Raw genomic sequence first — 24,685 nt, 5'->3', positions numbered from 1 at the left:
TTTTTATGCTAATATTTAGTTAATACAAAATGCAACAAAAATAGAGAGTTATTTTAAATTCATTTACAATTAACTATTTTAGTATTAAGTTTTTTATAAGAGATTTATATTAACTTATATCTCCCGCGCACAATTGTTTCTAAAGAAAAAGATGGATGACAGGTGGCGCTTCATGTTTTGTACCAACTGTCGCAAAAGTATTTTTTGTTTATAGTTCGATTGAAAAAAGGTAAAGACGCCCGTGATTGATCAATTATATCTAGTTATAAATTAGAAATACAAGATTATAGATAAGTAACATAATTATTGGAAATAGTCAAACATTTAGTCGTATACATTGCAGTATTTATTAATTCAAAATATGAACGCGATCGATTTGGAATAATGATGATCGACAATCACCGGGAATATCGTCAGAATGTAGAGCAAACAATATTGATAATGCATTGGATAGTAAATCATGTCTGTAAGTATTATAAATTAATAAACAATTAAACATTGAAAATGTAGACAAAAAACAGAAAAGTCGATAAGTGATCACACGGCTCTACAGTTTTAATTAATCAATGATAATATTTTTAAGGTTTTTCACCTTAATGTTTTATTGCTGATAACACTTTACGACATATTGCTTGATGATAAATGAATAAATCTGAATTCTATTATTATCAATTTATTACAGTATTAGATGGAAAAAATAGCTAGGATAGCTCTTTCGTTTTAATCTTCTATCATTTCGCGCCATTTTCTAGACAATTTTTACCTGGTCAAAATTAGCTCTTACAGTTATCTTCTTAGTCAATCAAGATTGGTGAATATTCACACATAAGACTAGGCTCAACTCAAAAAATATTCCGAAGTTGACTTGACACTCTCGTGTTGGGCGATGAAAGACCAATTTTTTACTAGCATAAATCGTGCTCGGATCATAATTTTGACCACAACAATGAAAAGCTTTTGCTCTCAGGAATCTATTGATATACTTGTGGTCCATGTACCTCTTATAGATCGTGAGTTACAAGCGAAAAACGAAGCTATGCTGCAGCGAAGCATGGAAAAACCTTTAAACGCTCATAACTCGGAAACTAAGCGAGATACGGCATTTTTGACGGGGATATCCTATAGGGGGAGCCTAATTTATTACTTAGGTCCAGATCTTTCATATGAGCCCTCGATCAACCCCGTAGCACCATTAACATAGAAGTTATGCATATTTTTATGTTTTGCAGTTTTTCAGGAATATCTCCTGATTTTACTGACCAAATACAGTCAACAGCCAGTGTTTGGAAACGGTCTCGTCCCCCTCTTGCCAATGACATCTTTAATTTCACGATCCAAGCATAAATACGATTTTTTGCATTTTTTGAGGTTAGAAAGTAAAATTCTCGGATTTTGATGATTGGAGGTTATTCCGTACGTTCCGGTGCTCTAAAACTCGACCTTTAATAACAATTCATTTCAACGATCTTGTAACCGCAAATGGAGGTAAAACCGGAAATGGCTATAATTTTAGCATAAATCGTGCTCGGATCATAATTTTGACAACACCAATGAAAAGCTTTTGCTCTCAGGAATCTATTGATATACTTGTGGTCCATGTACCTCTTATAGATCGTGAGTTACAAGCGAAAAACGAAGCTATGCTGCAGCGAAGCATGGAAAAACCTTTAAACGCTCATAACTCGGAAACTAAGCGAGATACGGCATTTTTGACGGGGTTATCCTATAGGGGGAGCCTAATTTATTACTTAGGTCCAGATCTTTCATATGAGCCCTCGATCAACCCCGTAGTACCATTAACATAGAAGTTATGCATATTTTTATGTTTTGCAGTTTTTCAGGAATATCTCCTGATTTTACTGACCAAATACAGTCAACAGCCAGTGTTTGGAAACGGTCTCGTCCCCCTCTTACCAATGACATCTTTAATTTCACGATCCAAGCATAAATACGATTTTTTGCATTTTTTGAGGTTAGAAAGTAAAATTCTCGGATTTTGATGATTGGAGGTTATTCCGTACGTTCCGGTGCTCTAAAATTCGACCTTTAATAACAATTCATTTCAACGATCTTGTAACCGCAAATGGAGGTAAAACCGGAAATGGCTATAATTTTAGCATAAATCGTGCTCGGATCATAATTTTGACCACGTCAATGAAAAGCTTTTGCTCTCAGGAATCTACTGATATACTTGTGGTCCATGTACCTCTTATAGATCGTGAGTTATAAGCGAAAAACGAAGCTATGCTGCAGCGAAGCATGGAAAAACCTTTAAACGCTCATAACTCGGAAACTAAGCGAGATACGGCATTTTTGACGGGGATATCCTATAGGGGGAGCCTAATTTATTACTTAGGTCCAGATCTTTCATATGAGCCCTCGATCAACCCCGTAGCACCATTAACATAGAAGTTATGCATATTTTTATGTTTTGCAGTTTTTCAGGAATATCTCCTGATTTTACTGACCAAATACAGTCAACAGCCAGTGTTTGGAAACGGTCTCGTCCCCCTCTTGCCAATGACATCTTTAATTTCACGATCCAAGCATAAATACGATTTTTTGCATTTTTTGAGGTTAGAAAGTAAAATTCTCGGATTTTGATGATTGGAGGTTATTCCGTACGTTCCGGTGCTCTAAAATTCGACCTTTAATAACAATTCATTTCAACGATCTTGTAACCGCAAATGGAGGTAAAACCGGAAATGGCTATAATTTTAGCATAAATCGTGCTCGGATCATAATTTTGACCACGTCAATGAAAAGCTTTTGCTCTCAGGAATCTACTGATATACTTGTGGTCCATGTACCTCTTATAGATCGTGAGTTATAAGCGAAAAACGAAGCTATGCTGCAGCGAAGCATGGAAAAACCTTTAAACGCTCATAACTCGGAAACTAAGCGAGATACGGCATTTTTGACGGGGATATCCTATAGGGGGAGCCTAATTTATTACTTAGGTCCAGATCTTTCATATGAGCCCTCGATCAACCCCGTAGTACCATTAACATAGAAGTTATGCATATTTTTATGTTTTGCAGTTTTTCAGGAATATCTCCTGATTTTACTGACCAAATACAGTCAACAGCCAGTGTTTGGAAACGGTCTCGTCCCCCTCTTGCCAATGACATCTTTAATCTCACGATCCAAGCATAAATACGATTTTTTGCATTTTTTGAGGTTAGAAAGTAAAATTCTCGGATTTTGATGATTGGAGGTTATTCCGTACGTTCCGGTGCTCTAAAATTCGACCTTTAATAACAATTCATTTCAACGATCTTGTAACCGCAAATGGAGGTAAAACCGGAAATGGCTATAATTTTAGCATAAATCGTGCTCGGATCATAATTTTGACCACGTCAATGAAAAGCTTTTGCTCTCAGGAATCTACTGATATACTTGTGGTCCATGTACCTCTTATAGATCGTGAGTTATAAGCGAAAAACGAAGCTATGCTGCAGCGAAGCATGGAAAAACCTTTAAACGCTCATAACTCGGAAACTAAGCGAGATACGGCATTTTTGACGGGGATATCCTATAGGGGGAGCCTAATTTATTACTTAGGTCCAGATCTTTCATATGAGCCCTCGATCAACCCCGTAGCACCATTAACATAGAAGTTATGCATATTTTTATGTTTTGCAGTTTTTCAGGAATATCTCCTGATTTTACTGACCAAATACAGTCAACAGCCAGTGTTTGGAAACGGTCTCGTCCCCCTCTTGCCAATGACATCTTTAATTTCACGATCCAAGCATAAATACGATTTTTTGCATTTTTTGAGGTTAGAAAGTAAAATTCTCGGATTTTGATGATTGGAGGTTATTCCGTACGTTCCGGTGCTCTAAAATTCGACCTTTAATAACAATTCATTTCAACGATCTTGTAACCGCAAATGGAGGTAAAACCGGAAATGGCTATAATTTTAGCATAAATCGTGCTCGGATCATAATTTTGACCACGTCAATGAAAAGCTTTTGCTCTCAGGAATCTACTGATATACTTGTGGTCCATGTACCTCTTATAGATCGTGAGTTATAAGCGAAAAACGAAGCTATGCTGCAGCGAAGCATGGAAAAACCTTTAAACGCTCATAACTCGGAAACTAAGCGAGATACGGCATTTTTGACGGGGTTATCCTATAGGGGGAGCCTAATTTATTACTTAGGTCCAGATCTTTCATATGAGCCCTCGATCAACCCCGTAGTACCATTAACATAGAAGTTATGCATATTTTTATGTTTTGCAGTTTTTCAGGAATATCTCCTGATTTTACTGACCAAATACAGTCAACAGCCAGTGTTTGGAAACGGTCTCGTCCCCCTCTTGCCAATGACATCTTTAATCTCACGATCCAAGCATAAATACGATTTTTTGCATTTTTTGAGGTTAGAAAGTAAAATTCTCGGATTTTGATGATTGGAGGTTATTCCGTACGTTCCGGTGCTCTAAAATTCGACCTTTAATAACAATTCATTTCAACGATCTTGTAACCGCAAATGGAGGTAAAACCGGAAATGGCTATAATTTTAGCATAAATCGTGCTCGGATCATAATTTTGACCACGTCAATGAAAAGCTTTTGCTCTCAGGAATCTACTGATATACTTGTGGTCCATGTACCTCTTATAGATCGTGAGTTATAAGCGAAAAACGAAGCTATGCTGCAGCGAAGCATGGAAAAACCTTTAAACGCTCATAACTCGGAAACTAAGCGAGATACGGCATTTTTGACGGGGATATCCTATAGGGGGAGCCTAATTTATTACTTAGGTCCAGATCTTTCATATGAGCCCTCGATCAACCCCGTAGCACCATTAACATAGAAGTTATGCATATTTTTATGTTTTGCAGTTTTTCAGGAATATCTCCTGATTTTACTGACCAAATACAGTCAACAGCCAGTGTTTGGAAACGGTCTCGTCCCCCTCTTGCCAATGACATCTTTAATTTCACGATCCAAGCATAAATACGATTTTTTGCATTTTTTGAGGTTAGAAAGTAAAATTCTCGGATTTTGATGATTGGAGGTTATTCCGTACGTTCCGGTGCTCTAAAATTCGACCTTTAATAACAATTCATTTCAACGATCTTGTAACCGCAAATGGAGGTAAAACCGGAAATGGCTATAATTTTAGCATAAATCGTGCTCGGATCATAATTTTGACCACGTCAATGAAAAGCTTTTGCTCTCAGGAATCTACTGATATACTTGTGGTCCATGTACCTCTTATAGATCGTGAGTTATAAGCGAAAAACGAAGCTATGCTGCAGCGAAGCATGGAAAAACCTTTAAACGCTCATAACTCGGAAACTAAGCGAGATACGGCATTTTTGACGGGGTTATCCTATAGGGGGAGCCTAATTTATTACTTAGGTCCAGATCTTTCATATGAGCCCTCGATCAACCCCGTAGTACCATTAACATAGAAGTTATGCATATTTTTATGTTTTGCAGTTTTTCAGGAATATCTCCTGATTTTACTGACCAAATACAGTCAACAGCCAGTGTTTGGAAACGGTCTCGTCCCCCTCTTGCCAATGACATCTTTAATTTCACGATCCAAGCATAAATACGATTTTTTGCATTTTTTGAGGTTAGAAAGTAAAATTCTCGGATTTTGATGATTGGAGGTTATTCCGTACGTTCCGGTGCTCTAAAATTCGACCTTTAATAACAATTCATTTCAACGATCTTGTAACCGCAAATGGAGGTAAAACCGGAAATGGCTATAATTTTAGCATAAATCGTGCTCGGATCATAATTTTGACCACGTCAATGAAAAGCTTTTGCTCTCAGGAATCTACTGATATACTTGTGGTCCATGTACCTCTTATAGATCGTGAGTTATAAGCGAAAAACGAAGCTATGCTGCAGCGAAGCATGGAAAAACCTTTAAACGCTCATAACTCGGAAACTAAGCGAGATACGGCATTTTTGACGGGGATATCCTATAGGGGGAGCCTAATTTATTACTTAGGTCCAGATCTTTCATATGAGCCCTCGATCAACCCCGTAGCACCATTAACATAGAAGTTATGCATATTTTTATGTTTTGCAGTTTTTCAGGAATATCTCCTGATTTTACTGACCAAATACAGTCAACAGCCAGTGTTTGGAAACGGTCTCGTCCCCCTCTTGCCAATGACATCTTTAATTTCACGATCCAAGCATAAATACGATTTTTTGCATTTTTTGAGGTTAGAAAGTAAAATTCTCGGATTTTGATGATTGGAGGTTATTCCGTACGTTCCGGTGCTCTAAAATTCGACCTTTAATAACAATTCATTTCAACGATCTCGTAACCGCAAATGGAGGTAAAACCGGAAATGGCTATAATTTTAGCATAAATCGTGCTCGGATCATAATTTTGACCACGTCAATGAAAAGCTTTTGCTCTCAGGAATCTACTGATATACTTGTGGTCCATGTACCTCTTATAGATCGTGAGTTATAAGCGAAAAACGAAGCTATGCTGCAGCGAAGCATGGAAAAACCTTTAAACGCTCATAACTCGGAAACTAAGCGAGATACGGCATTTTTGACGGGGATATCCTATAGGGGGAGCCTAATTTATTACTTAGGTCCAGATCTTTCATATGAGCCCTCGATCAACCCCGTAGCACCATTAACATAGAAGTTATGCATATTTTTATGTTTTGCAGTTTTTCAGGAATATCTCCTGATTTTACTGACCAAATACAGTCAACAGCCAGTGTTTGGAAACGGTCTCGTCCCCCTCTTGCCAATGACATCTTTAATTTCACGATCCAAGCATAAATACGATTTTTTGCATTTTTTGAGGTTAGAAAGTAAAATTCTCGGATTTTGATGATTGGAGGTTATTCCGTACGTTCCGGTGCTCTAAAATTCGACCTTTAATAACAATTCATTTCAACGATCTCGTAACTGCAAATGAAGATAAAACCGGAAATGGCTATAATTTTAGCATAAATCGTGCTCGGATCATAATTTTGACCACGTCAATGAAAAGCTTTTGCTCTCAGGAATCTACTGATATACTTGTGGTCCATGTACCTCTTATAGATCGTGAGTTATAAGCGAAAAACGAAGCTATGCTGCAGCGAAGCATGGAAAAACCTTTAAACGCTCATAACTCGGAAACTAAGCGAGATACGGCATTTTTGACGGGGATATCCTATAGGGGGAGCCTAATTTATTACTTAGGTCCAGATCTTTCATATGAGCCCTCGATCAACCCCGTAGCACCATTAACATAGAAGTTATGCATATTTTTATGTTTTGCAGTTTTTCAGGAATATCTCCTGATTTTACTGACCAAATACAGTCAACAGCCAGTGTTTGGAAACGGTCTCGTCCCCCTCTTACCAATGACATCTTTAATTTCACGATCCAAGCATAAATACGATTTTTTGCATTTTTTGAGGTTAGAAAGTAAAATTCTCGGATTTTGATGATTGGAGGTTATTCCGTACGTTCCGGTGCTCTAAAATTCGACCTTTAATAACAATTCATTTCAACGATCTCGTAACTGCAAATGAAGATAAAACCGGAAATGGCTATAATTTTAGCATAAATCGTGCTCGGATCATAATTTTGACCACGTCAATGAAAAGCTTTTGCTCTCAGGAATCTACTGATATACTTGTGGTCCATGTACCTCTTATAGATCGTGAGTTATAAGCGAAAAACGAAGCTATGCTGCAGCGAAGCATGGAAAAACCTTTAAACGCTCATAACTCGGAAACTAAGCGAGATACGGCATTTTTGACGGGGATATCCTATAGGGGGAGCCTAATTTATTACTTAGGTCCAGATCTTTCATATGAGCCCTCGATCAACCCCGTAGCACCATTAACATAGAAGTTATGCATATTTTTATGTTTTGCAGTTTTTCAGGAATATCTCCTGATTTTACTGACCAAATACAGTCAACAGCCAGTGTTTGGAAACGGTCTCGTCCCCCTCTTGCCAATGACATCTTTAATCTCACGATCCAAGCATAAATACGATTTTTTGCATTTTTTGAGGTTAGAAAGTAAAATTCTCGGATTTTGATGATTGGAGGTTATTCCGTACGTTCCGGTGCTCTAAAATTCGACCTTTAATAACAATTCATTTCAACGATCTCGTAACCGCAAATGGAGGTAAAACCGGAAATGGCTATAATTTTAGCATAAATCGTGCTCGGATCATAATTTTGACCACGTCAATGAAAAGCTTTTGCTCTCAGGAATCTACTGATATACTTGTGGTCCATGTACCTCTTATAGATCGTGAGTTACAAGCGAAAAACGAAGCTATGCTGCAGCGAAGCATGGAAAAACCTTTAAACGCTCATAACTCGGAAACTAAGCGAGATACGGCATTTTTGACGGGGATATCCTATAGGGGGAGCCTAATTTATTACTTAGGTCCAGATCTTTCATATGAGCCCTCGATCAACCCCGTAGCACCATTAACATAGAAGTTATGCATATTTTTATGTTTTGCAGTTTTTCAGGAATATCTCCTGATTTTACTGACCAAATACAGTCAACAGCCAGTGTTTGGAAACGGTCTCGTCCCCCTCTTACCAATGACATCTTTAATTTCACGATCCAAGCATAAATACGATTTTTTGCATTTTTTGAGGTTAGAAAGTAAAATTCTCGGATTTTGATGATTGGAGGTTATTCCGTACGTTCTGGCGCTTTAAAATTCGACTTCAAATAACAAATTCTTATAAATTTCTTTCTGACGTTTGACTAATTTCTTTCCATTTTCAAATGCATTTCTGGAAATTATTATTTTCAAAAGATTTCTCTTTTACCTACCTAATTCAAGTTGATATCGAGCTTCCCTCTCTCACCGCACAGCACGACGGCGCCAAGTCAACTTCGGAATATTGTCTAAGTTGAGCCCAGCTTCAACAGTGTATGAAAAGTCTAGTGTTGTTATATGAGGCCAATTACATTAAAAAACAAATTATAAACTTTATATAAATAAAAATGAAGAAAAAACTGATCAAGCGTGTAGAAGAATCTGAATCTGATTCTCAATATAATTCAGATGAAGAGGTATGTTTTGATATAAATCGAAAATCATTCCATTCCACACTTTTCTAACCTCTTTTTCCACGTGTATGTCTTTAGCTCCAAGAAGCTTTTGCTACGGGGTTGTTGAAGCCAGGACTCAATGCTGTCATTGAGTCAGAAAAAAATGTGAGAGTAAACAATGTTGTGAGTATTTCTATGATTTCAGTAAATAAGATTCAATTGTTAATTTTATTATTATGCTAGTATTACTGTTGTATAATGTTCAGATTATAATGGTTAAAATATTTGTTCAAGGCTCTTCTTAAACAAAAAACAGATGAAATGAAACTTCGATTAGCATGGATAGAAATGCTAGATATAGTTAATGGACCTGCTCCGCTGGCTCCAGAACTAGCACTGCAAATGCAGGAACAAGAAGAACGAAGAGCTAAGCAAGCAAAAGGAAATCAAAAATTACCGCAGTACAAACTTGGAGAAGATCCTGTTCTGAATGATTTTAAAAGGGAAACAATGTTTCACAGACAAGCACAAGCAGCTGCCATTGAAGGTTTATCTAGGATAAAAAAACTCGGTCTTCCAACAATTAGACCTGATGACTACTTCGCTGAAATGGCTAAGAGTGATGAACATATGCATAAAGTCCGAGAAAATTTAGCAAAGAAACAATTGATTGCACAACGATCTGAAAAAGTTAGGCAATTAAGACAACAACGTAAAGTCGGTAAACAAATGCAAATTGAAGCCACATTAAAGAAACACGCAGAAAAACGAAAAATGTTAGAAGAAGTAAAGAAATACCGTAAAGGAATACGCAAAGATTTAGATTTCTTAGATGATAAGAAATTAATACCAAAACGAAATAAAGGAGATAAAAGAACTAATTACAAACAGAAAATGAAAAATGCTAAATTCGGTTTTGGAGGTAAAAAAAAAGGAAGTAAAAAAAATACTAGAGAGAGTGCAGCTGATATTTCAGAGTATAAAAGACCAAGAAAAGAAGGAGTTAAAAATGGAAAGGTTGGCAAAAAGAAGAGATTGGGAAAGAGTAGACGTGTACAAATTAAATCTAAACAAAAGTAATTAATTTACTTTTAATTAAAAAATATTCCATGTAATTATTTTTAAATAAAATTTTTGTTTAAATTATCAAAGAAAAAAATATTAATGTTGTTAAATGTTTATAGCTAGACTATTTATTGATTGCTATAAATATGCATGAAATTGGACATTTATATGTTTGTTATCTCTAAGGTAAATAATGCATAAAATAAATAATTCATAGTGATCATGTAGTATACACTCGAGAAGCTAACAATGTTTGGTAAATAAATAATTTCATAATATGGAATAAATAACTTTTTCTTCAATAATAAGATAGGAAAGGACATGTTGGATAATTAAATTAAAAGTTTCATTTCGACAATAAATATGTTTTAATAGACATACATCTCGTACGAGGTTATACACGATATTAATACATGTTCATTTAACTGTCCAGCAATCAAACACACTGTATTTGGTTTTATTTTCATGATTATTGTTACACATTTTGGTAAATAACGGTAATCATTTACTCATGAAGCATTTATTTTCCACCGAAGCGATTTTCATCAGCACAAAAAAAAAACAAATGGTAAATGAACTTATTTTTTCAATTTATAATACACTTTGTCATTTTTTGTTCATATTTATCCAATCGGCTTATTTTATTTTAACAAATATCAAAAAGGTTATCGGGTGCTTTCTATGCTTGTTTTTACCCTGAGCACCCGGTAATTCAATCAATAATTTACAAATTTTTATTAATTACTCATGCTCATCCGCAGAGCTTGAATTTTTTTCAAAAATTATCGAATTAATTACAAAAAAAATATATATTATCTCATAATTTTATTTCTTCATCAAAGACAAAAAAATTATTGAGGAATAATGTCACTTTCTTAATTTTTTAATCATTAAATTTAATAATTTGTACAACCGTTTGAACGGAAGAATAAATTTATTGATTGTTATATTATATTTTAGATATTAGATGTTAATTTTTTATTATATCAATTTAAAGTCTAATTCTCAGCCACATGTATACATTACAGGTTCGATTAAGTTATTTTTTTTTTTCTTTAATGTTATATAACTACCACTCGTAACAATAGACTTCATTATTCCTTTACTCGGTGACCAGCACCAAACATTCGCACACATTTGTTCATACATTTTTACGAAAAGAAAGAAAATGAAACGCCTATGTGACACAGATACAGAAGTTATCGAGAATTTCACATTCGTACACTCAACTATAATACAATTAAATTATCATATCACTACTTATACATATCAGAATCGAGACATTATTAGCCTCCGTTTTTTATTCAATTTTTTTTCATCAATGTATCTCTCCTTTACACAATTTATTATAACCAATTCACTGATTATTTCATATTTATGTCAAAAAATTCATTATCGTATCAGCAAACAGTTCTATAAAATAATAACAAGCTTAAAAAAATTCATCAATTGCAAAAGTGAATAGATTTATTAGGTATTTGACTTAATTAACAAATTAATTCATATTTAAGATAATTATAGAAATTGTTGATTAGTATCCTTAATTAATATTTATTTATTTATTCAATCTTTCGGAGAGTTTTATGGATAAAAAAAGATCTCAAAAACGAAGAATAGTAATAAAATCAACGAAAAATACACACTACACTCGATTAAATCACTATTCTTTGGTTAAAACAATTGTACGTCAAATTATTTAGTAAATAGTGTTATTTTTAACAAAATTTATTTGCATAAAATTTCACGTTAAAAAGACACCGAAAAAAAATTTTCAATTACTTAGAATATAAATCCATCATAGAGACCAGCTCCATGAATATCACTTGGCTTCTTTCGTAACAGGTTCATAATAAAAAATTTTTTATCATTTTTCTCTTGATATGGCATTTAAAGAAACAATAATTAAAAATAACATATTTTAGACTCTTTTAAAACATACTTTTCCTGGTCTCTCTGTTAAAAAAAAAAATCAGTTGGTAAAAGTGATAAGATAAAACGAATAAAAAAAATTCAGATTTTGAGTGTTAATTATTCCGTTTCATTCCATCAAAACGTTCGTTCTTCATTAGAAGCTGACAGTGAGATCGATGGGAAATTACATTTACATCTCGGAGCTTCTAGTAAATTTGCCTTGCACTTGAAAGCTGTATGTCTTTCAATTGATATGTCGTTTGTCATTTGATTCATGTATTGAAAACGACGCTCCGTCTATCAGTACAAACGTATTTATCCGCTGAACAACTATTATTATTATTAATATTATTATTATTTTTTTGGTTTATTTTTATATTTATTTATTTATTATTTTTTTCTTAAACTTTCTTCCGATGCTTTTGGTCATGCCCAACAGGTACAAGTTGAGATTCTTTCTCCAACAATAAAAAAAATCTTTCCAAGGCTTTCTTTCAGTGAAATTCCGTCTTTCCAGACTAAAAAATATTTTATCCACTTTCATATTCCAACCATAATCACTTTTCAAAGCGATGGTAAAACGTCGTTTATGTCAAATAATCAATGCTCCGTCGGTCCAGCCGACAATCTTATTGCTACGCATTCCATACCTCGTTAGCTATTGATGCGACAAATACAGTACACACCATCTTAATCACTAAAAAAGCAGGATGATGCAGGAAAGCGCAATTACGGATGCGCTCGCCACCAAGATGGAAGCTGAAATTTTTCATGGAGTTTCTTACAAATGCCCGTCAATTTCCGTCACATTCCAGCATCTGTTGAGGCTTCATCTTGATCTTCTCCTTCTGTTTCATTTTCGTCAGCATTTTCTCCTGTTTCATCACCTTCTTCTAAAGTTACCTAAAAATATCCATATAAAATATTTAATGTTGTAGAAAAATAATTTACTATTTTTTTTTATTAGTTGAATGTGCAAGTAAAAAATTGATTAAAAAATTATAACTTGATTAGATAATGTGGGAAAAATTTTCATCACGAACAATTGAACTCCCAACTGAGTCGTAGGTTTAATAAATGGAAAAACTTTTCTCTATGAAGCTGTGGAAGTCATTTGTAGCTATCGTAATAGACTTTGTAATTGTATTATAAAGACAATTTTAGTTTTTTTTATGGTACCTTGCACAACTACGATGATTCTAATCATTCAAACAGTCTACAAGTTTATTCTTTAATTTAGGAAGTTTCGAAAGGAATTAATTAACTATTAAAGGTTATATTCTTTTTTTATCAAATTTTGATAAATTTATTTATTTTTAGGAAAATTTAGTGTTATCATCATTTTATGAATACTTAATAAAAATTCTGTACAGCTCTCAAATAAATAGCATGATTAAACTTTAGAAAAATTCCATTCACCCAAATTATTCAAGTCACGTTAAAGCAAACTTTTCGTAAAAAAGTTAGTTAATTAGATAATGTAAATATTTTACCTGAAAATGAATCCGATCCGAATGTGGTTCGCTTCCTTGCTGATCGTCGGAAGGCGGTGAGGGTGGGATCATAGATTGATACCAATCCCGATTTTCTTCAAGTGTATCGAGTATCTCTTGAGCATCAGGATGAACTAAATCAGCCCAAGTTTCCCAAAGTGGATGCACGATGTAATCGATAAAGCCCACTTGAGACTTCTCAATAGTTGCGTTATGTCTATCGCACATTGGACTAATATCCATATTCTGTTCACGTTCACGATCACCTTGCAAGAAAAATTCTTCCATAAGCAACCCAACCCATCTCCGATAAAGTGGCAAGGGCTTTGTTGGATTAGACAAATCTGCACAGTGCACGAGATTCTCCAAAACTTGAATCCGATCAGTGTAATTATCTAGAAGGAGGACTCCGGATCCAGCTACTTTCTTTGTCTCTACCATAGTCTTTAGATCAGCAAGAAGGGACATGTGCTTTGACATATCAGTCGATAGAACCATATCGATCACCATCTTCCTTAAAGTTTGACGTTGTTTTTTCGTCATGTTGACAAATATATCGCAGCCCTCATTTTGCAGAAGTTTGAATGCCACGGCGAGATGATGATTTTCCAATACTGACTCGTCGTTGTACATAAGTGCTAGTTCCGAGCCTATAATATAATAAAGTTATAAGTTAAATTATATGATAATTGAATTATAGTGTAACCATTTAAAAGATTAATCAATATTAATAATTTACATTTATACTTGAATGGTGTTTTTAAGATTGTCAGTATTTCCTTTTTCAGAAAATTCATTAGAATAATTATAATTGGCTTCAATTTAAATAGCGCGCAGGTTGTATCTTATACAAAGATGATTTTAATAAGATATTCAAACGTAATGGACTTAAATAAATCAGCTTACTTAACTCTAATTAGAATAAAATTTAGTATTAAATATTTATGCCTCAATGCGTAATTAGATAAATTAATCATGAAAATATTGAAAATCTTGATCATCTAAAAATATAGATCAATACAGGGTTGAAGATGTGACAACAGATATTTTATCTTTTTACTCAGAAAAAAGATATATTGAATATTGATTTTCTCATCATAATTCTGAAAACTGATAATTTTTTATTTAAAAAAGTCATGATTATCTTAAAGATTTAAATAAAAATCGACATCTTACTTTTTTAGACTCTTGTTTACAGTATTTTCTACATCAAACTGATTTTTATCTTTATTTTGAAGGAAAAACATTCATCATTTGAGTTTAAAGTAAAAATAATCTACTAGAAACGTAGGTATACACTTAATAATTTGGTTGTTAAAATAAACAGAAACATGCTGCTATGAATATAATGAAATTCTGTGCGTGGGGGCATAAAAATTAATCAGAGACTCACTTGAATTTATAAGGAACTGATTGGTAAGGCCTGGATGATCAACATCATGAATAGTAGCTGCAAATAAAGCTGCTGTGATTTCCAGGGGCGTAAAGACGGACTGTTGATGAGATAAACAGTAATTATTATTAATTCTTGATTGTACATAGACATAGACGTATATTGTATATGTATTATATGGTAAATCGATTGAGACGTATTACCTCAAGCGCGGGCGTATTGAGCAGCGTATGCGTCGACTGAGTTACGTCGGCAGCATGAAGGCTGTTATGGAAGGGATTGTCCTTGACATAATGATCTTCCAGAGTCATCATAAAGGTAACAAATGTTTTTGGAGGAATAGCCAGAGATTTGAGTAGATCGCGGCTCTGGAAAGCTGTGTATGCTACGCAGGTCAATGGCCGGTTGTTACTTAGTTCAGCTATCCTGAATATATCAATGCCCCACTTGTCGATATCTGATAAAAGCTGCAATCACAGTTCCAATTATTACGCTTAATCACCTCAATTTTCAGATAACGATGGTTATTATCATTTTTATCATCATCAAAATTGTTATTGTTGTGGTTACGATTATTATGGTTACATTGCTTTGTAAACTTTCTAAAAATAACTTCTGAAGATCAATCTGATTTAACTAATTTCAATTATTATTAATCACTCTTAATTATAGATGTAGATTCATTACAAGAGATTATTTTAAATATTATCTTTATTTATAAAATTTAACTTGTAGTTAATATTAATTAAATATTTAATTTTTCTCAGCTTTTAGTTTGTGTACTTTTAAATCATTTACAGTAAAAAAAATTCAGAATGATTCCGATAAGAATCATTTTTGTAGCTATTGATATTGTTATGGTTATAGCCATGATATGCTTATATGCTATTTAAATTTAAAAATAAATAGCGAACCTTGCCGAGTTCTTCCTCATGAGGAGTTTCAACACCATGAAGAGGTACTCGTTCACCAGTAAAACTATTTGTATGAGTCAAAGGACGTTTAACTCCACTAATATGAGACATTGCAGCTGGACCACGCTGTGCTCGATCTTTTTTCTTTGCTGATCTGACATCGCCTGCTACAGCTGCTACAGCATCTTCAATACGCAGAGATGGCAAGTCTAACTCTTGCTGTTTATCTGTAAATTTATTTTATCCATGATATATTTTGTCATTTATTCATTAAATAAATGTACATTTTAATATTTGTCATAATATAGCTACTACAATTAACAACATTGAATTAATGTAACTTCGAGGGTGAACACCTACAAGTTAACATTAGTTACAATGACGAATGATATTAATTAAACAAAGTTTTGAAATGGAGATGCCTTTATAAGAGAAGTTGAAACAATTAAATATGGAAAAAAATTTGAACTTTTTAGAATTTAATGAATAGTAATTTTTTTTTTGTAAAAGTACTAAAGTTTTATATAGCTTAGAAAGTTCATTTATAAGGATATTGATTGTTCTTTTATTTTATTTTAATATTAATTATTTTAATCACTTTGATGTTTATAATAATTACTTACCGAGGAAAGTACTGCAGATGTACTCGGAAATTTGATTACCCGACTTGGAAGACTCGGAGAAATGTGAGAGTTCTTTGTTCAACATCCTCTTGAACTGAAATTTAGAATCTCATTTTAGTATTCATTTTACAAGTATTATGACAATGGTATGTGTGTCATTTGATAATCCACTCTAGGACAATTTTCTCTTTACTTTAAATCTTTTCTACGTCAACGTAATACGTGAATAAAGATCAAAACTCTTCACATTATGTTAATCCTATATCAGCTGTTGCACATTCACATTGAATAACTATAAAATATTGATCGACTGTAAAATCCCGAGAGAAATACATTTTTAAGATTTCTGATCAGCAAGCACCACTGTGGAAAATTGATCGAAAAGAAAAAGAAATTGAATAAATATAAAAGATGGACAAAGTGAAGGATGTATGGTAAAGTTTTATTCCAGTCTACGTCATTTGAATGGCAGTTTAAATGGTCTCTTGGCCAAGTGACCTACATTTACTTTAAATACTTAAGGGTACAAAAGTTAAACAACTGAATCTTGTTGAAAAGCTCTCTCTTTTGCCAAAAAACAAAAAGTAATGCTCACTTGTAATGATACCAGTAGAGAGAAAAAGCGACGTGGGATTGTTCGAATAAGAAAATGAAGAAGAATGGAAAGAAGATATGAAACAAAGGATCAACAGTGTTTTTATGTACCTTTAGGGATGCCATATCTGAGACTGATCGATGAGTTTGAATAGTTTCCAATTGATCTAAACACCAGTCTAGTTCTTCCATTGTTTCTACTGCAAGTTTCATGTAGGATTCATCTGAAAATAATTTAAATTAGTTTCTTTTATTCTGAAAAATAATGGTAACTAAAATGGACAACGAAAATATCACTTTAAAATATGAATTGATATGGATTTATTGTTATGAAATAATCAATAGTAGTATTTTCAAGTTGATTTTTGTTATATAAATTAGGCGATATAGAAATACTTGTAAATAATGGATAGAAATAACAATTTGAATAATATTTATTCTATTTTTAATATTGAAAGTTATTTATTTATGTTTAGTCTTACGAAATAATAAATAAAATACTGAAAAATATGTAACTGTAAATTTATTATTAAATTTTCCATAAATTAAAAAACAAAAAATAAAATAATAATAACGACATCTAAGTTTCAATTTATAATCTGTTACTTTCAACTGTGAAATGTGATTTACGTATTATATAAATATAGGTCAATAAAATATGAGATATCTCATGTTATTAAAATTTATCTAACTTGAATAAAAAAACAAATTGTTGATTGTTAAAAATTATGTATACACAGCCATGGTTTGGATTTTATAATTAAATTTGTGTGGAAAAGAGTATTTAATTGAATCATTGAGACTTACAATTAGTAATTTTTTTTTTTTTTTTTACCTCTCGAAACTTTTTTTTTCTTTTTGAAATAAAAATAATAAACTAGATATAAATGTCAACATCATTATTAGACAATAAAAACAATCCTCGAGGTCGAAAACGTTTTTGATTGAATTAATGTTAGTTTTAATGAATTATTTGAATCTTGCCCAGTAGAAGTATAAAAAAGGAACTACTTTGAGATCTTTTTTTAAATCTGGGTAAATTCTTTGCTAATGACTAGTTTTTTATTCAAAAAGATAGAAAACATTTTTTTTTTTTTAAAAAGGAAAAAAGGAGCCCATTCATAAAAAATATTATTTTCTTTGAGCTTTTCAACTGAGCAAGATCCCTCATGATGTATATAAATATTTAAGTTGACTCAATTTACAAACCTCCTGGAACCAGTATACGAGGTTGTGGGGTATTGTTGCCTTGTGCGCCACTGCTCCTTCGAGATCTGAAAATTTATCTTTATTAAAAGAGCCATCAAATCACGTAATTCACAAAAGCTATTCCACTTTTTATCTTTTAAAGTTCAGAACTCTCAATATTAACTTAGGACTTACTTGTTTGTTGGGACATTAGTAAGCGATTGGAAGTTTGTTCTGATTGATCGCAGAGACGCAAGGATTTGCGCGAATGGTGTAACGATGAGATCTTCGCCATGACTGTAAGTAAACAAATGATTTATAATTCATTTATTCATTAATCAATATATCAAGGGATACAATCCAGGGAAAAATAAAAATTTGCACTGGCTTGAAATATTATTTTTTTTTATTTTAGAAAAGCTTATGATTTGTCTGAGAAATATTTTTTGTTCTTTCATTTGAAGATCAAATTTGTTAATTAACAATTCATAAAATAATAAAAATGGCCCTCAAGATAAGTAAAATAAATTGTTGTGATTATTTCGTAATTAATAATAATATACAGTGATTTAAATTGAAAAAACTATTTCTCAATATTTTTGAATACAAAAAAATAATTATCAATCATCGAAAATAAATGTTCCTAACTTCTATAAATAAATCTAATCTCTTTAAAAATCCAGATTAAACTAGATTTATTCATACTTTCTGGGTTCTGTCGGAATTTTTATGTAACTTTACAAAGTTCTGTACGATTTAAATATAAATTATTTTAACATACAGACATAAAAAAATTAAATAAAAGCACATCAATGTCAATAAGTCAACCTTTCTAAAATCACGGAGGTTAATAATAAAATACTTTCTATTATTTCACAAGATAGTTTTTACAAAACAAAAATGCATCAAATTTACCAGTGTTATAAAATATGTAAGAAATAAAAGTGGAGCTTTTATAATGCCAATAATAAACAAAATTACAATACTTTCTATATGTAAATTATTTTTAGCATTATTCAATGAGCTGTCATTCGTACTTTAGTGTGCACTATGTATAACTATAATTGCATTGTTTTTTCTTTCTATTCATGCATTCAACGTGATTGCGATAGATTGTAGTAACTAGACAAGTATGAGACGTCATTTAATAATACGAACTTGGCGTAGTAGACAAAAGACCTTGCGAATGCAGATCGAAGTTGGCTTACTTCCTTTACCACTTTACAAATCAAGCTCAGAAATAACCTTTCCCCCCTCACCCTGTATATTCATCAGTAATTGACTCTTTTTAACATTAACCAGAGATAATTTTAGAGGTCTATAAAATCTATCTAAGATGTCGAAGATACAGGATGGCAAGTGGGAAGGGATAAGACTTACTAATCACGTTTGGTGGGTGATGCAAAGCACTGTTGCTCCCAGAACACTGCACGTCTGGTTGGTCGTGATCGAAGTGCTGACATTGAATGGGTTCGTGGTAATCCAGCAACAGCACCCGCCAAATTCCCAACCATACCAACTACCCGTGCTACTGAAGCGTCATCAGAGCACGCTAAAGCTGGTGAACTCATTCCACCACTTCGTTTAAGACCACCTGGAATGAACATCAAGTCTTCTATGCCTCCACTTGAATCCGACATCTTTCAATGGTGAATTTATAACCAGACTATCAAAGAATGTGTTCTATAGAAAGCAGTTATTTGCTTTAGCTTTAGGAATAACAATTTTCCAGTTTCATCCAAGGAAAAAAATTATTTGATCTTTTAGTATCAGAGACTGTTTCCGCTTTTTAGATTATTTTTAAAATTACTTTATGTTATGGCAAAATTATTTTTACACTGGTTACAGCATTGGAATAAGATTTTACTTATTTTTATAATGATTTTGCAAAATTTCTCATTTTTTTCCAAGAGCTTTTAACACAGAAAAAATTTTTTATTCCAGTTTTAATACTTGTTTCAAGTTTTCTATTATTTTTTCAACAATTTGAACAGCAAAAAAACTTGTAAGCACGTTTTATGTCACTAAATTTGACTATTTAATGAATATGCACTTATTCAAAGATTCTGACATTTTAAAGAATTAATTTGAATATGAGACAGACTTCAAATTCAAATTTTTTCAAGTTTAATATATTTTAGAAACCATTTTATGAAGGTTAAATAGTTTTTTAATGCTCATATTTTATTCGAACATTCTTTTCCTTTGATATAGTTCTGACAACTACACCTAAATATTGAGGTCTTTGTAGAATTAAATTCACAGTTTTACATAAGCTTTATATGTAGACTATTTTTTGAAACTTGAATCTCCATTCTCGAGACTTTCTGATTCCATTGAAACATTATTTTTATATTCAAGTATATTTTCTCAAGGTATATTAATGTACCTTACTAGAACAATTGTTTTAGTTGCTTAAGTAGTACTATAAAGCTCGTAAATAGCATATAATCAGTCCATTTGAAATCACATAGTCGAATAAAAGATGAAATTAACTCGTTCACATGATTTACGTTTAGTTTTGCAACATAGTTACAAAGTAGAATTTCTTCATCATTGTATAAAAACTCATAGAAGAAAATTTTTATGTGCTATATATGTGCAACACTTTTCACAAAATAAACTTCAGAAACTTTCCTTCTTCTTCTTTTTCTCAGCTACTATACAAGTCTTTGTGTATATTTAGAAGTCGAGGGATTGGAATCATTACGGCTACATAGCAAGCTCCCTAGTGTGACCTAGTAGCAAGTAATCTTAGTGTTGAATGATGAGAAGAGAATCTGGGGTCTTGGAAAAATTTATTATCTTTTTATATCTGGTAATTAAATGCGATGGATCATTTATGTTATCGAATTTGCCATGACATAGCACACGTATCACATTCTTCACGTTATTTCATGATTCACAGGATGGACAATTAACTTTATTGAGTTTAATATCTAACATTTTTATGAAGAATCATCATAATGTTAGTCATTTTTCCACTTACATTATCATTTGGAATTCACTGCTATATGATATAGATACTTAATTGATTTCTTGGATAGTAACTATCGATTAAAACATTTTTTACCTTGTTTTATGTGTTATTTTGTCATTCACTTATTATATTCAAATTTAAGAATAATCTTAGTTGAATAAATTATCATGGTTACTGACTATTTTTAAACATTAATTAATACTATCATAACTTTCATCAATATATCTTTTTTTTGTATAAAAATATTATAAATTAAACAATAAAAATAGATTTTTTATCATAAAATTTTCAATTAAAATATATATTAAACATTTCTTCTTTAAAAACAATGTAAAATTTGTGTTAGTCTTTTCTCAGTATTGACTTGATAATGATTTGAAGAAAATAATGGTATGAGCCATCACAAATATATATCCATTATATTTATCAATAAAGGAACATTAATTTTAACCATAGCGAATAAATTATGACAAAGAAAACAATAAATAAAATATATTTTATAATTTTGTTTGTGTCAACTTTCTAATATTTCTGACAAACTGTTCACTATATTTTTTAATTGTAAAAATTTGTTTGTTGATTTATCCAAATTTAATAACCATAATAATACTGCATTCTTCGAAATTTAATGTCCATTTTAATTATCAAAAATTTTACATAAATAGTAGTCGTCACTTAAAAAGTTGAATTTTATCCAAATAAACAATGTTTCAAATATTTTTTATATTTGGTGGTTTGAAGATGGTTAAAATTTCAGCACTTTCCACCTGTCTTTGTTAATGACACTTTTTGCCAGTAAATGAAGAAATCTTTCTTAACCTTGTAACGTTCATTTATTGATATGTAAGTCATTTAAAGCAATAAAATTGCAATAAAACGATCGCAAAGTCATGTTCGGGATCGAACGTCGCCATATCGACACTTGGCGTTCACCACGATGTCCAACTGCCCGGGGTCTTCCGGTTTTGCGGGGGATTTGCCGACGTCGGAGTAGGGGAACGGTGTGTGTAGTCGTGATTTGCGCGGGAAACATGCGCATCGAACATCCTCGAGTGTCACGATCGTATCACCTCGTGCCCTTTCGTGACACCTCGGACCCCTTCGTTATTTGTCGAGAAGCTTTTGCAAAACGTGGGTGTTTGCTTGAGAATTTGATTGATCGTTTATTTTATTTTATGATTATGATTAGAGAACATGATTTGTGATATTTTAAATTAACATTTTCCTTTTATCTATTAAATGATGAGGTCTATAGGTAATTATTTTTATAGTCATTCCAATTCAATGTAGTACTAATAATCCAGCCAAGTGTCAGGGTCATTTGTTATCTCCTTGTCGAATCTACAAGTGCATGTTGTCTTTCGAGTAAAAAAAATATTCTCTCTCTGACGAATCTCTTAATATTGATTTTCAGGAATTGGCAAGGTTCCAGTGTAGTTCGCATGCTCGAGATATTTATGAAGAATCCACGTAAAAATCGGCAATATTTTTATTGCCTGACAATTTGTCGTTTACATCCATTTATTCCTGAGTTACTTTGGTTTGTTTTGATAAGACTTTATCGAGCTTTTTGAAGTTTATCTTGGTATGAATATCATTTTGATTATGATAGAATCGTTGCATTATTTACAAGAGATAGTTTGGTTAGAAAATAGTCATAGTTTGATAGATTAAATTTTGATTTAATTATATTATTACAAAGTTTATCATTCATGACTACTGTTGCGGGATTTCAAAAATCCTTTAAAACTTTTTTTTGATTAACTAAATGTTATTAGATTTATTTTAAAATTATTTACTCCATTTCATTAATTAGATTTGAGAGACTATTTAATTGTATTTTAATTTATAGTAAATATTCAAATAAATAAGATTGTTTTCAAGTTCTCTTCATGATTTATATCAACAAGTAAGTAGATCAAAAAATTCTATTTTATATTAAGAATAATCATAAACTGTTCATGAATTAATGGGTTTTTATTTCTTTCAGGTCATCTTTGTGCTTGAAGGTTAGAATACATGTCAAGTAAAATGACTTTCAAAGAATCTTGATTAACTCAAAACTACTGAGTTAATTTTATTAAGTGTTTACTTTATTCATTATAAAATATTTAGCAGTAGGAGTTTGGAAGATTTATTAAAAATATATATATATATAATTAGTTTATATTCAATTAAAAGTAAAAGAGAGAAATTAATTTTGATTAATTAACTGTCATTTTTTCAATCATGATATAAATTGTCAATACTATTGACAACATCAATCGATAGAGAAAAGTAAAATTACGAGAAGGAAATTATTCTTTCGGTAAATATTGAAATGGAAAATTGAATTGCAGTAACAGTAATATTGTAATTGAGTCAGAAACTTTGGAAGAGATTTTTAAATATAATATATGATCTATAAAAGCAAATAAGAGGAAAAGTTAAATAGCATAAAAAATTTAATATGTATTCAAAAGTAAATTCCCTTCATTTTTTTTTTTTTTTAAATATTTAAGGAATTTTTTTCTTTACCTGAATGAAATAATAAAAACATTTTTATAATTAAAAGAAAATTCTAAATAATTTTAATTACGTATTTTTTTTTGTATAAATAGCATGAATGGCATGCTCATAGCTATTTTTAATATTTTCTTTTGACAAAAAGCTGTTTTTGTAAATGGAGTTTATTGAAAAAATTACCCACTATATAACAATGGTTTCTTTATTAAAAATAGATTTCACTGCATTTCACTTTTAGTTCTAAAATACATCTACGTGCCTTTTTTACGTTTTTTATCATCAATTAAAATACCAAAATTCTTTCATTGAATAGAAAAACCACATTGTCTTTAATTAAATTAGCTAAACAACTTAAAAAACATTGTTCTCGAGCTCTTCCCACATTTCAATCGTAGACTAAACAAGTGGAAAAATGATCCGAAGAATGAAAACGAATGTTGCTAACTTGTCAAAATAATTGCTAACAATCTATCGCAATCAGTGAGCCAATTAAACATAATTAAGCAACTTACCTGTACTGATCAGTAAAGATCCTGAAAATAAAATTACTTTTTATTTCAGTGTTCCTTTCTTTCATTTACTAATCACAAAGTAGCATCATTTAAATGCGCATTTTTTTTTATTTTTTCAAAATTTGTTTTATTTTGATCTATGGATTTCCATTTCTAATGAAAAAATAACCTTTTTTTTCTATTATATTCTATTTTTTACAGAATATACTGGAGAGATTATTTTTCTGTGAATCTTTATGGATCCTTTTTATAGGAATGAATGTCTAAGAATGAATAAACATATTTTCGAAAATCCTAGATTTGTTTTTCTTTTTCATTGAAATCTCATAAAAGGTGGAAAAAGAAATGGAACACCCATGATCTTTCAGTAAAACGAGCTTGACTACAGTTTTTTTAATAACCAATAAAATAACAAAGCACAAAATAAAGCAAATAAAATTGAAAATATAGTAAAACAAATTTGTGTATTTATCAAGTATTTCATATT

The 24,685-nt window shown here is 31.7% G+C and overlaps 2 protein-coding genes across 23 annotated transcripts in view; one reads left to right on the top strand and one right to left on the bottom strand.

The window, feature by feature from the left end:
- Positions 1-8,864: 8,864 nt before the first annotated feature.
- LOC118071388 (probable rRNA-processing protein EBP2 homolog) lies at positions 8,865-10,179 on the top strand. The gene is made up of 3 exons (XM_035090531.1): positions 8,865-9,041; positions 9,117-9,203; positions 9,315-10,179. The coding sequence occupies exons 1-3, from the start codon at positions 8,973-8,975 to the stop codon at positions 10,098-10,100; spliced, it is 942 nt and encodes a 313-aa protein (XP_034946422.1). The 5' UTR covers positions 8,865-8,972; the 3' UTR covers positions 10,101-10,179.
- A 948-nt stretch (positions 10,180-11,127) lies between these two features.
- The window catches only part of dnc (phosphodiesterase dunce), a 107,407-nt gene continuing 93,849 nt past the window's right edge, over positions 11,128-24,685 (bottom strand). For 16 of the 22 annotated variants that reach the window (XM_035090954.1, XM_035090964.1, XM_035091034.1 and 13 more), the window contains 10 exons: positions 24,199-24,219; positions 18,397-18,498; positions 18,223-18,287; positions 17,125-17,237; positions 16,420-16,513; positions 15,797-16,023; positions 15,086-15,349; positions 14,883-14,982; positions 13,490-14,139; positions 11,128-12,899 (listed from right to left, as the gene is read on the bottom strand). In XM_035090954.1, the coding sequence (XP_034946845.1) occupies positions 12,801-12,899; positions 13,490-14,139; positions 14,883-14,982; positions 15,086-15,349; positions 15,797-16,023; positions 16,420-16,513; positions 17,125-17,237; positions 18,223-18,287; positions 18,397-18,498; positions 24,199-24,219 (1,735 nt within the window). In that variant the 3' untranslated portion in view covers positions 11,128-12,800. Of the gene's footprint in view, positions 12,900-13,489; positions 14,140-14,882; positions 14,983-15,085; positions 15,350-15,796; positions 16,024-16,419; positions 16,514-17,124; positions 17,238-18,222; positions 18,288-18,396; positions 18,499-19,581; positions 21,319-24,198; positions 24,220-24,685 lie in introns of those variants that run through there. The other 6 variants (XM_035091066.1, XM_035090914.1, XM_035090944.1 and 3 more) reach the window with 2 other exon arrangements.

Source organism: Chelonus insularis, unplaced genomic scaffold (genome assembly GCF_013357705.1).
Source record: "Chelonus insularis isolate UGA/USDA-ARS -01 unplaced genomic scaffold, ASM1335770v1 contig_130_pilon, whole genome shotgun sequence".
Lineage (NCBI taxonomy): Eukaryota > Metazoa > Arthropoda > Insecta > Hymenoptera > Braconidae > Chelonus > Chelonus insularis.
This window is presented reverse-complemented; position numbering and strand designations above follow the sequence as displayed.